General features: G+C 41.6%; 1 protein-coding gene across 1 annotated transcript in view; it reads right to left on the bottom strand.

Annotated features, from left to right (window-relative positions):
- The window catches only part of LOC100533281 (diacylglycerol kinase theta), a gene marked incomplete in the record, with an annotated part of 26,354 nt that overhangs the window by 4,095 nt on the left and 10,655 nt on the right, over nucleotides 1-11,604 (bottom strand). Inside the window, 6 exon segments of the mRNA XM_035972628.1 lie at nucleotides 662-817; nucleotides 4,644-4,847; nucleotides 6,210-6,318; nucleotides 7,044-7,192; nucleotides 8,000-8,151; nucleotides 9,610-9,767. Of these exon segments, the coding sequence (XP_035828521.1) occupies nucleotides 662-817; nucleotides 4,644-4,847; nucleotides 6,210-6,318; nucleotides 7,044-7,192; nucleotides 8,000-8,151; nucleotides 9,610-9,767 (928 nt within the window).

Below are 11,604 nucleotides of genomic sequence, written 5' to 3'. Positions count from 1 at the left end.
TCGTATCCAGGCAGCCACCTGACTGCAAGAAAATCTTACTCCCTCTTAGTCTCTATAAAACTTTCTCCAGTCCATTAGTTCCAAGTTTTTGAAAACTACTTTAGAGTTACTATTCTCACACTTCTGTACGCTTATTGCCAGCTAATTTTGTAGCTGTTCGAAGGGAAAGTTATTGCATTTTTAGTATGGGTACCTAAATTTGTCGCCGTGGCGGGAGGCAGCCCAGGTGGGTGTGTCTGTTCAGGGAGGCAACTCAGGAAGAAATGGGTTAACCCTCTGAGCCCCCGCCACCGGTACATTGGTGGTGCGTAAAACTGTCCCTCCCTCTCCTTCTCTGTATCCCTCTCCCTCTCTCTCCGTTTTAGTTGTAGCAAGTGTTTTACAGTACTTGCAACACAATAAAGTCATATAAGTGCCAAAGATTAGAGGTGTTACAAGACAGTAACAAACACAAAAAAGAAGGAGGGTAGATAAGACGATAGATGTTTGATAGGAAAGAAGAAGCAAACCACACCAGAGCACCCGCCAACCATCCATTCTCTTTGTCTATCTCTCTCTCTCTCTCTCTTTCACCCCCTCCCCCTCTCTCCCTCTCTCTCTCCCTCTCCCTCCATCCTTCTCACCCTCCCACCCTCTCTCTCTCCCTCCCACCCTCACTCACCTAAGAATATTGAGAATGACAATGCCCTCAACAGGAGGCAGCTCTATGGCCTTGCCGTCCACCTCCACCTTGATGTTCCTGTACAGGTCCTTGCAGATCTTGCGGTTCACCATCTTGCGCAGCCCAATCTTCAGGTAAACGCCTTTGTTGTGCAACCTGAAATAATAATAATAATAGATAGCATTTGTATAGCGCAAATCCTCGCTCAACAGCAAGCTCTATGCGCTTCACAGTCTATACTATTACCCCAGCAGACCTGAGAGCATTCTGAAAAAACCTCAATTTCCTGGGAAGCATACAGTGTAAGCAGCCATTTATAGGCGCTAAAACACTAACATACTGACAACCTGAACACGCAAAGAAAAAAACAACAGTTTTAATTTTCTCAATTCTAAAGTAGGGTGGGTTTTTTGTGTGCGTATGTGTGTGTCAATCTTTGTTGTGCAACACATCTACCGCACAAAAATGATTTATTGGCAGAAAACACAGATGGGCTTACACGTCTATGTACGGATTGTACGAGCACGGATTGTACGAGCATTGTGTGAGGTAGGAGAAGACTCATGTAACTTCCTATTTACCTCCAGACACTCACTCAACATGTAAATCTATTCCCCTTTTTTTGGGGTCTCATTTTATCATTTCTCAAATGTGTGTTGTTTTATATTGTTTTGGTGGTGTTGTTTTTGGCATTATGTTACTAACTCAACCTGTAAATTCTTTGGCATATCGACAGACCGAAGGACTAGAACCCAAATGGCCGCAGGATCAGAAAAGTAAAGAAAGTAAAGTATGTTACTAACTCCAACTTTTCTCCATCTATCTCTCGATGAAATCCCCCCAATATTATAGGCCAATCAATAGAAATGTGGTTCAATATAGAATGTACATGCAGAAATTCATGAGAAAATATGGGTAAATAAAAAAGTTATGGGAGGTAGAGTGGGGTCACCCCTGAGCAGCCTAGGTCAATGTGGTTTCCCCCCGCACAGGGACTATTTACCTGCGGCATTGAAGGGGTTAATGCAACGAAAAAAGCAAAGCAAAGAAACAACAAAGAGAAGTAGGAGGTGCAGATGAGAGAAAGCACCTCACAACACTGCATTCATTTCTATCACATAAACATGCCATCAAGTTGTTGCTTACGGTAAGTAAGTATGCTTTGTACATTTTGATGAAAACTATTTAAACTCTTCGCTGCAACGCCCGTAGAATTTACGGGCCTGAACCGTGTAGCGCTGTGCCTATGGCCCGTAGAATTTACGGGACTGTGACAGAGGTTGTTTTGATACCAATTATAAGGTAAGTTACTGCTAAAATCTTGTAATTATTATAGAAGTACCTTTCCTTTATGTTTACCTCCTTTTTCCCCCCATTTGAAAGCGTCAGATTCAGATATTAGCTCGAGGAGAATATTAATTAGATCTAGATATATACATCTACAAAAGAAAAATGATTTACAAGCAGTTAACACAGATGGGCTTCCATGTATATATAATATGGATTGATTGTACGAGCATTGTATAAGGTAGGAAAGCCTCATGTCACTTTTTCTTTACCTGCACATACTCACACAACATGTATTCCCCTTTTTATGGTATCAATTTATCATTAATCAAATGTTTCTTTTGCTGTTTGGTGGTGTTGTTTTCGGCATTACCAGGCTTGCCAACTTTTGAGATTCTGAATTCTGGAATTTTGATTACGCTGGAGCGCCACGGACACACACTTCTGTGATAGGCTACTAAAGCTACTAAAAAAAAGCACCCACACCACAAAATCAGCTCTAACAAACCAGTGGAGAAACAGAGAGAGAGAGAGGTGCCGTTTCGGGAAAGGTTCGGGAACGACGATAGCAATTCGGGAATTTCCAGAAAAATTTGGGAAGGTTGGCAAGCCTGCATTATGTTGCTAACTCCAACTTTTCTCTATCTATCTTTACATGATATCCCCCCAAAATCATATCAATGGGAATGTGGTTCAATGTAGAATGTACATGCAGAAATTCATGAGGAAATATTTATAAATAAAAAAGTTATGGGGTGTAGAGTGGGGTCACCCCTGAGCAGCCTTGGTTCAAGGGATTTTCCCAGGCACAGGGGCCTATTTACCTGCGGCACTGAAGGGGTTAAAGGAAACCAAACTCGTGAAGTAGAGAAGTTTTTCTTGGGGGTTTTTTTTTGGGGTGGGGGTGTTTATTTTTAGTAAGAGTTTTACGGCACTTGCAAAACAATAAGGTCATATAAGTGCCAAAGATTAGAGGTGTTACAAGAGAGTAACAAACACAAAAAAGGAGGAGAGCATCAGAGCACCCACCAACCACTCACATAGAAAAGTTTAAGGAGAATGTCTCCTTAATAATAATAAATAACAATAGATAAGTCCACGAGAAAAACAGGCATAGTCACAAACCGGAAATTGTGAAGATGTCAAGGTTAAAAGCTTGTGAACTCATAACTTCAATTTGTTTGATCAGCGGTTTATTGTTATGTTTGTTGAATGGGGAATTTAACAACAATAATCAACCAACAGTTGAACAGAAATACAGTCATGAGTCAACAAAGGTTCAAAATTGATACCCTCACAATTTTCAGTTTGTGACTATTCCCTTTTTCGCATGGACTCCTCCATTGTATTTATACAGCGCATATCCGCACTCTACAGCATGCTCTATGCACTTCACAACTATTATTACCCCAGCAGACCCTAGCATACTCAAAAACATTCTCGGCTTCCCGGGAAGCATACGGTGACAGGTGCGGACTGCACGCGCTCAAACGTTAACAAACTGACAGGATCTTTCACCGTCTATAGCCGGGTTCCCATTCCCACCAGGGTGAAGTGAAGACAACTAGGGTAAGGTACCTTTCCCAAGGACACAACGCCAGGCCCCTGACGGGATTCAAACCCACAACTTTACAGTTGTGAGTCCAAGAGCCTGTCTACTAGGCCACCGAAGCCACATCTCCTCCCTCTTCAAGCATTCCTTTTCTTCTTCAATTCCTTCTTCATACCACTCCTCCACCTCACATGAACTGACCCTAGACATCAGAAAAAACAACAACTGGCATTAAAGAAATTCACAACTGACATCAAAGAAAGTATTTTTTCAGTTTTAGTAGAGGTTTTATGGCGCTCGCAACTGCATAAGGTCATATGAGGGCCAAGGGGTGGATGTCAACAGAGAAGTCCTTACAGGGAATCAGACTTACTCTGCTCACCTCTCTAGCTTCAACAGCACAAAGTCTGCGTCGACTATCAAGGCACCCTGGAAATAGTGGGTCATAAGAGTGTGACAAACATACAAAAGAAGTAGAGGAAAAATGACAATAGTAAGGATTAAGAAAGAAAAAGCAGCAGTTCCCTGTTGTAGATCAGGCACAGTTATGAGCGTGACATTAATGAATCAGCCCATTTACAATTCTACTGTGCAAGAACGAGAAATATCCCCCCTTTGGGAATGGCCAGAAGACACTTCAGTCAGTGGCACCGCCCCGGGGATATCAAAGAAAGTAACAAGTCACGGTCGATATCAGAGAGAGAGTGACGAAGAACTAAATGACGACTGACAACAGACACAGTGACAGATGACGTAAAATAAGTGACAACTGACATCAAAGAAAGTAACATGCGAGAAAACGACGATATCAGAGAAAGTGACACATGAGAGAATGACAGAGTGTGACATACGACATCTGAGAAAGCGACTACTAACATAAAAAAGTAACAAATGAAAAAAAGTGACGATCGATATCAGCGAGAAAATGAAATGACCAAGAAAAAAAGTGACAACACCTGACATCAAAGAAAAAACCAACACTACTGACATCACAGAAAGCGTGAGCGACGCACACACACACACACACACACACACACACACACACACACACACACACACATACCCCCCCCACACACACACACAATGACATACACATACAGAGAGAGAGAAAGCACTAGACAAAACAAGACAAGACAGTCCAACCTGCTGTTGAATTTGTCCGGCTTCTCCTCGCGAGCCATGTGGAAGCCGAGACAGAGCTCTGCGTCAATGCCGATGCCGAAGTAGTTGTTCATGACGAATATGCTGGTCGGGTCCTCCGTGGTGTTGGCGCTGTTTGTGTCGTTGGCGATGGCCATCTTGGTCTCATCCTGCTCCTTCTCGTTCGGATGGAAGATAACAGTCCAGCTGAAACGGGGGAAAAAAAACAACAACACATAAAATCATGTTTTATTTTTAGTAAGAGTTTTACAGCACTTGAAACACAATAAGGTCATATAAGTAAGCGTTGAAGATTAGAGGAGTTACAAGAGAGAAACATACACTAAAAAGAAGAAAGAGAGATCAGGACTATAGATGTTTGATAGGAATGAAGGAGCAAACCACACCAGAGCACCCACCAACCACCCATATAAAAACTTGAACTGGGAACACCCTACACTGAAATCAGCCCTCTTGTCATTGTCTGAAGTTATGGCACTGTTGATCTATTACCTTTGTTTAGTTCTAGTATGGTTTTACGACGCTCGCAACCCCATAAGGTCATATGAGCGCCAAGGTGTGGATGTTCATGGAGAAGTCTACACGGGGAATCAGGCTTACTCTGCTCACCTCTCTCGCCTCAAAAGCACAAAGTCTGCCTTCAACTATCAAGGCACCCCGGAACTAGCAGTTCACAAGAGAGTGACAAACATACAAAAGAAGTAGAGGGAAAATGACAATAGTAAGGATGAGGAAAGAAAAAGCAGCAGTTCCCCCTATATTGTTTCAGCACAGTATGAGCATGACATTGATAAATCAGCCCATTTACAATTCTACTGTGCATAAGGACAAGTTAATATCCCCCCTTTGGGATCTATTGCCTGACCAGAGGTAAATCAGCACCAACTTACATCAGACATTAAAATCTCGAGAGATCAACAGTCGAATTGAGCAACTATCCGCTTCATGATGGAAACTCTCTCCCTCAAACAGGCAATCAAACTATGATCATTGAAGCTGCTGCCATTATTAAAAGAATGTCGCTTAGACCACATATATCAACATTTGAACCTCATTGGCTCATCCAAAATAAAACAGCAATACATTCTATGAGCTTTTTCATTTTCGGTAAGCAAGACAAAAATCACACAGTCCCCAAATAGGGTTGAACCGAACAAACTAAAACAAACATTCTCCCCTCCTCTCTCCTTACCAGTCCAGTTTGATTGATCTCTTTAGTTTTAGTACGAGTTTTACGGCACTTGCAACACAATAAGGTCATATAAGTGCCGAAGATTAGAGGTGTTACAAAAGAGTAACAAATACAAAAAAGAAGTAGGGGAGATAAAGACGATAGATGTTTGATAGAAACGAAGAAGCAAACCACACCAGAGTACCTGCCACAACCACCCACAGTTTGATCTCTTCTGTGTCTTAGACATCCTGACCAAACAAACAAACATTCCCCCCTCCTCTCTCTCCTCACCGGTCCACTTTGACCTCTTCTGCGTCTTTGACACCTTGAACTGAACAAACAAACAAATATTCCCCCCTCCTCTCTCTCCTCACCGGTCCAGTTTGATCTCTTCTGCGTCTATGACATCTCGTAGCACATTGAGCGGGTCCTCCCCTCCGGTGTAGCCCGGGCCCCATCGCAACACTCGCGCCAGATCATTCCCTGCACACCAACACAAGAAGAAAAAATCAGGTCAGTAAGGAGGCAAAACTTACCAACCAAAAAATCCCACCGTCATTATATCCCTGAGCACATAGAAAAGGAACTGGGATGGTAAGTGAAGGTTCTAGTTACTGGAAAAGTAAAAACACCCATTATTTGTTTCGCATCTTCAATATAGCACGATATTCTTTTGTGTACTAAAAATCCAAAGGTTGAGACATTAACAATCTTTGTTAAAAGGTCAATTTCGGTAAGCACTGCTTTTTTTTTTTTCTGAAAGGGAGGGGAGAGGGGGGGCGGAGTTAACAGATTTTTTTTCTAAAGCAACAAAAAAACTGACAAAGAAATGTGTTATAACACTGATGAAATACGTCATTTAAAAAGCATGGCAGAATATTATGATTTGTAAACAAGTGAAGCAAGCGAAAGGCAAGGGTAGGCCCAGAGCAACCTAACAAGGGAATCTAAACAAACGGGTAACCAGGAAAGATGAGGGAAACCTAGCTTTTTTACAAGCATCTGAGCAAAGGAATGAATGGAGAACCATGACCGCTGAAGTCTGTCGCAGATCTGGCACTGGATGATGATGATGATGAAACAAGTGAAGCACAAAGCAGAATATTATGATTTGTACACAAATTGAAGCAAAACTGAAGAATATTATGATTTGTACACAAGTGAAGCAAAAATGAAAAAAAGACAAGACCAAAGACCCAACAACTGACCGGTGCCCAGTGGAACGATGGCCATGGGTGGAGACTGGCACTCGGCGTCCTGGCCCACGTTGTCTAGACAGGAGAGCACCCAGCCCACGGTGCCGTCCCCGCCACACACCAGGATCTTGTAGTAGGGGATGTTACGGAACACGTACAAGCTGTGGACGACACAGGGAGAGAGAGACACAGAGAAACAGGTTAAGTTATAGTCTGTCAGGTTTTGTTTTAGTTTAGCAAGGTTTTACAGCACTCGCAACTGCATAAGGTCATATGTGCACCAAGGGGTGGATGTTTGTTTGTTTTAGTAAGTGTTTCATGGCACTTGCAACACAATAAGGTCATATAAGTGCCGGAGACTAGAAGAGTTACAATAGAGTAACAAACATAAAAAAGGAGGAGAGATCAGGATGATAGATGTTCAATAGGAAAGAAGGAGCAAACCACACACGCAGGCTATGTTACAGAAGGTCACTCGAGAATCTTTGGAAGGAGCTTACTTGGTTCCCTTGCACATATCTCGGTCTCCACTCCACTCTCAGTTTTAGTAAGAGTTTTACAGCATTTGCAACACAATATGGTCATATAAGTGTCCAAGATTAGAGGTGTTACAAGAGGTAACAAACATTTTAAAAATTGCATAAGGTCATATGAGCGCCAAGGGGTGGATGTCAACAGAGAAGTCCAAACGGCAAATCAGGCTTACTCTGCTCACCTCTCTAGCCTCAACAGCACAAAGTCTGCTTCGACTATCAAGGCACCCCGGAAATAGCAGTTCACAAGAGAGTGAAAAACATACAAAAGGAATAGAAGAAAAATAACTATAGTAAGAAAAAGCATGACATTGATAAATCAGCCAATTCACAATTCTACTGTGCGTAAGTACATGTTAATATCCCCCTTTGGGAATGGCCTAAAGACACTTCAGTCAGTAGCACTGCCCTGAGGTAAAAGAACTAACTACGTACCCTGGCAAAGGTCCTCCATTCTCTAGATTGAAGACCTGGTGAGGGTTGAGAAGTTTCCGGAAGGAAGTGATGAGGTCCAGACCTTGGCATCCCCCGCTCTTCACATTGACAAAGACCATCAAGGGTTTCACATAGTCTGGGATCATGTGGGGCTGGAAGAAACACAAAACCAAACATGGGATAGAAACAACGCAGCAACAGTCGGTCACACCGACAAACACAATGCAACAGTCCGCAACCTCAGTGCTTTCTTGTCGTTGATCTCCATTTTTAATAACAGTGAAAACAGTTCATAACAAAGAGTGAGCTTAATACAGGGTGCCCATTATGGCTGGATCGGGCCGATCGCGCAACTCGGTCACCTGAAACTGAAAACAAACACGTCTGTTTTTGAGGGGACTGAGTCGGGCGATCGGCCCGGTCCGCCAATCCCATTCGTAATGGGCACCCCGTATAAAAAGAAGTCATTTTCACTGTTAAAAAAAATGGAGAAACAGCAAGAAAGCACTGGGGTCGCGAGTTGGTCACACTGATAAACACAATGCAACAATCATACAGATATTCCAGAGCAATACTCACTTGTATAAAATGACACTGATATTCCACACTGATACTTGTATATTGCTGCAGGCCAACGACCAAACAATAACATTATTCTTCTTTTAAATCCTGATGCAGTAATAAAAACATTTCTTTATTAATTAACACTTTGCCGCCTCATCTTGCTGATTGGCGATGTTTACCACCCAGTTTCTTTGGGTTTTCCCCAAAATATGATGGCAAAAGTGTAAAGGCCCTATATTTAATACCGCCCTCTGGACGCATACACAGGAATGCTACAATGAATGACTTACAGTAACCTAACCTGAAGTGTTGCTATCGATCTGGTAGCCTAGCCTACAAATTGCTAATTTTGCACATAGAAAGCTTGTCCATTTCCTCCCAGGACCCCCTAAACATCTCCACTCGAGTCTAAAAAAAAGTACTCACGCATCTATTTGACTGTTTTTCACAAGAATGCAAAAAAGTGTGAGGTTGATGAAAATAGGTTCATTTTTAAAAATATTTTAGAGGTATGCTGTTAAAACCATATTATTTTTTTTTACCCACTTTAGGCTAACATCAAAGAAAAGCTTCGTTTGTAGTGACTTCATTAACATGCTGTTAGATTTTATTGGTCATCCGGGTTTTTTTTTTACCCACATGCATTGACCTGAGAAGATTAAACACAGCGGTTTCTTTTTACCTTGTTCTAATGAATAAGCCACAGAGCCAAACCCACAAGTAAATAGAGATACTGATTATTGCACACCGATACTCTCTTGATAACAGTAATACCAACATTCCATACCAATGTATATTATATACAATAACGGAAGGACTTTCGTAATGAGCGACCACCCCAACAAACATAATAAAAAAGAGACCTAGATCTAATTCTAACCCTAACCGGAATCCTAACCCTACCCCTGACCCTACCCATACCCCTCTATTCTACTCTGTGGTCGCTCATTACGGAAGTCCTCCCTACAATAACGATACTATCATTCTTGATCGATATATTTATACACTTTAAAAAATTGGAACTCTTGATTGAAACTGCTACTCACTTGTATATTAGGTAGTAGTAGAGCTAAGATTTGCTTGTCATCAAAGGTGGACTCCTGTAATATATTGAAGACTGTAGTAGCAATCTCAGGTATTGTGTAGATGAGGACCAGAGAGCCGTACTCGTAGTAGATTCCGTCAAACCGCTCCCACTTGTTCTCTGTGGGGGGACAGAACACAATCATGTTTTAGCAAGAGTTTTAGTTTTAGTAGAGGTTTTATGGCGCTCGCAACTGCATAAGGTCATATGAGCACCAGAAGATTAGAAGTGTTACAAAAGAGTAACAAATATAAAAAAGGAGGAAAGATAAAGACGATAGATGTTGATAGGAAAGAAGAAGCAAGTAAGAGTTTTACGGCACTTGCAACACAATAAGGTCATACAAGTGGTGAAGAAATGATGAGTTACAACAGAGTTTTACGGCACTCGCAACTCCATAAGGTCATATGAGCGCCAGAAGATTAGAGGTGTTGCAAGAGAGTAACATAAAAAAGAGAGGCCCCCCCCCCCCTCCCCCGGTCATATTGTTCAGACAACAGTTAGTTTTAGTAAGAGTTTTACAGCACTTGCAATACAATAAGGTCATATAAGTGCTGAAGAAGGGATGTTTTAGTTTTAGTAGAGGTTTTACGGCACTAGCAACTGCATAAGGTCATACATGAGTGCCAAGGGGTGGATGTCAACAGAGAAGTCCAATCGGGGAATTGGGCTTACTCTGCTCACCTCTCTGGCTTCAACAGCACAAAGTCTGCTAAAGAAGGTAAGTGTTACAACAGAGTAACAAACACAAAAAAGAAGGAGGAGAGATAAAGACAATACATTTTTTGACAGGAAAGAAGGAGCAAACCACACCAGAGCACCAGCCAACCACCCACTTAGTAAGAGTTTTCTGGCACTTGCAACACAATAAGGTCATACAAATGGCGAAGAAATGATGTGTTACAACAAGGTAGCACATACGCCTGGTTTCAGAAGTAAAATTAGCGAGAAAATGGTTTAAGATTCCTCAGAAACTGCAAATTTACATATTTTGAGCCTTTAATCAACGTTTTTCCCTAAAATCCACATAGAAAAGTGTTTTTGAACGGACATACAAGATGTTGAACCAAAAAACAAAAATTCGAAAAAAATTTCCAAAGTGGCCAAAAATGCTGATTTCTCGGGTTTAGTTATTTCGACAAGTGCCTGATGTCACCACGATACCTCAAATGCGTCCATACTGTTTGAAAGTTTTTGGCTGGAGGTATAATTAAGGACTACGTTGGAGAGATTGGAACAGACGGGTGGAAGAAACCATATTATATGTAATTTATGAGGAGTTCTAAGCCAAGAAATGTGGGGTGAACCATGATAGCCAATGCCAGATCCAGATCTGGTATTTGAAGGAAGAAGCAGAGGAGGAGGAGGAGGAGGACAGAAGGAGGGGAGGAGGACAGGAGAAGGAGGGGAGGAGGAAGATGATGAGGAGAAAGAGGAACATCAGCATCAGAAGAAGAACAAAAAGAAGAACAAGAAGAAGAACAAGAAGAACAAGAACAAGAAGAAGAACAAGAACAAGAACAAGAACAAGAACAAGAAGAACAACAAGAACAAGAAGAAGAAGAACAAGAACAAGAAGAAGAACTAGAAGAAGAACAAGAACAAGAAGAAGAACAAGAAGAAGAACTAGAAGAAGAACAAGAACAAGAAGAAGAACAAGAACAAGAAGAAGAACAAGAACAAGAAGAAAACTAGAAGAAGAACAAGAACAAGAAGAAGAACAAGCACAAGAAGAAGAACTAGAAGAAGAAGAAGAAGAAGAAGAAGAAGAACAAGAAGAACAAGAAGAAGAACAAGAAGAACAAGAACAAGAAGAAGATGAACAAGAACGGGATAAAAAACATGATGAGGAGAAAGAGGAACATCAGCATCAGAAGAACAAGAAGAAGAACAAGAACAAAAAGAAGAAGAACTCTCTCTCTCTCTCTCTCCCTCTCCCCCCTCTCTCTCTGTCTTT

The sequence above is a fragment of the Aplysia californica genome, unplaced genomic scaffold, assembly GCF_000002075.1.
Source record: "Aplysia californica isolate F4 #8 unplaced genomic scaffold, AplCal3.0 scaffold00767, whole genome shotgun sequence".
NCBI lineage: Eukaryota > Metazoa > Mollusca > Gastropoda > Aplysiida > Aplysiidae > Aplysia > Aplysia californica.
The sequence above is the reverse complement of the archived record's forward strand: the minus strand, read 5'-3'. Positions and strand labels throughout refer to the sequence as shown.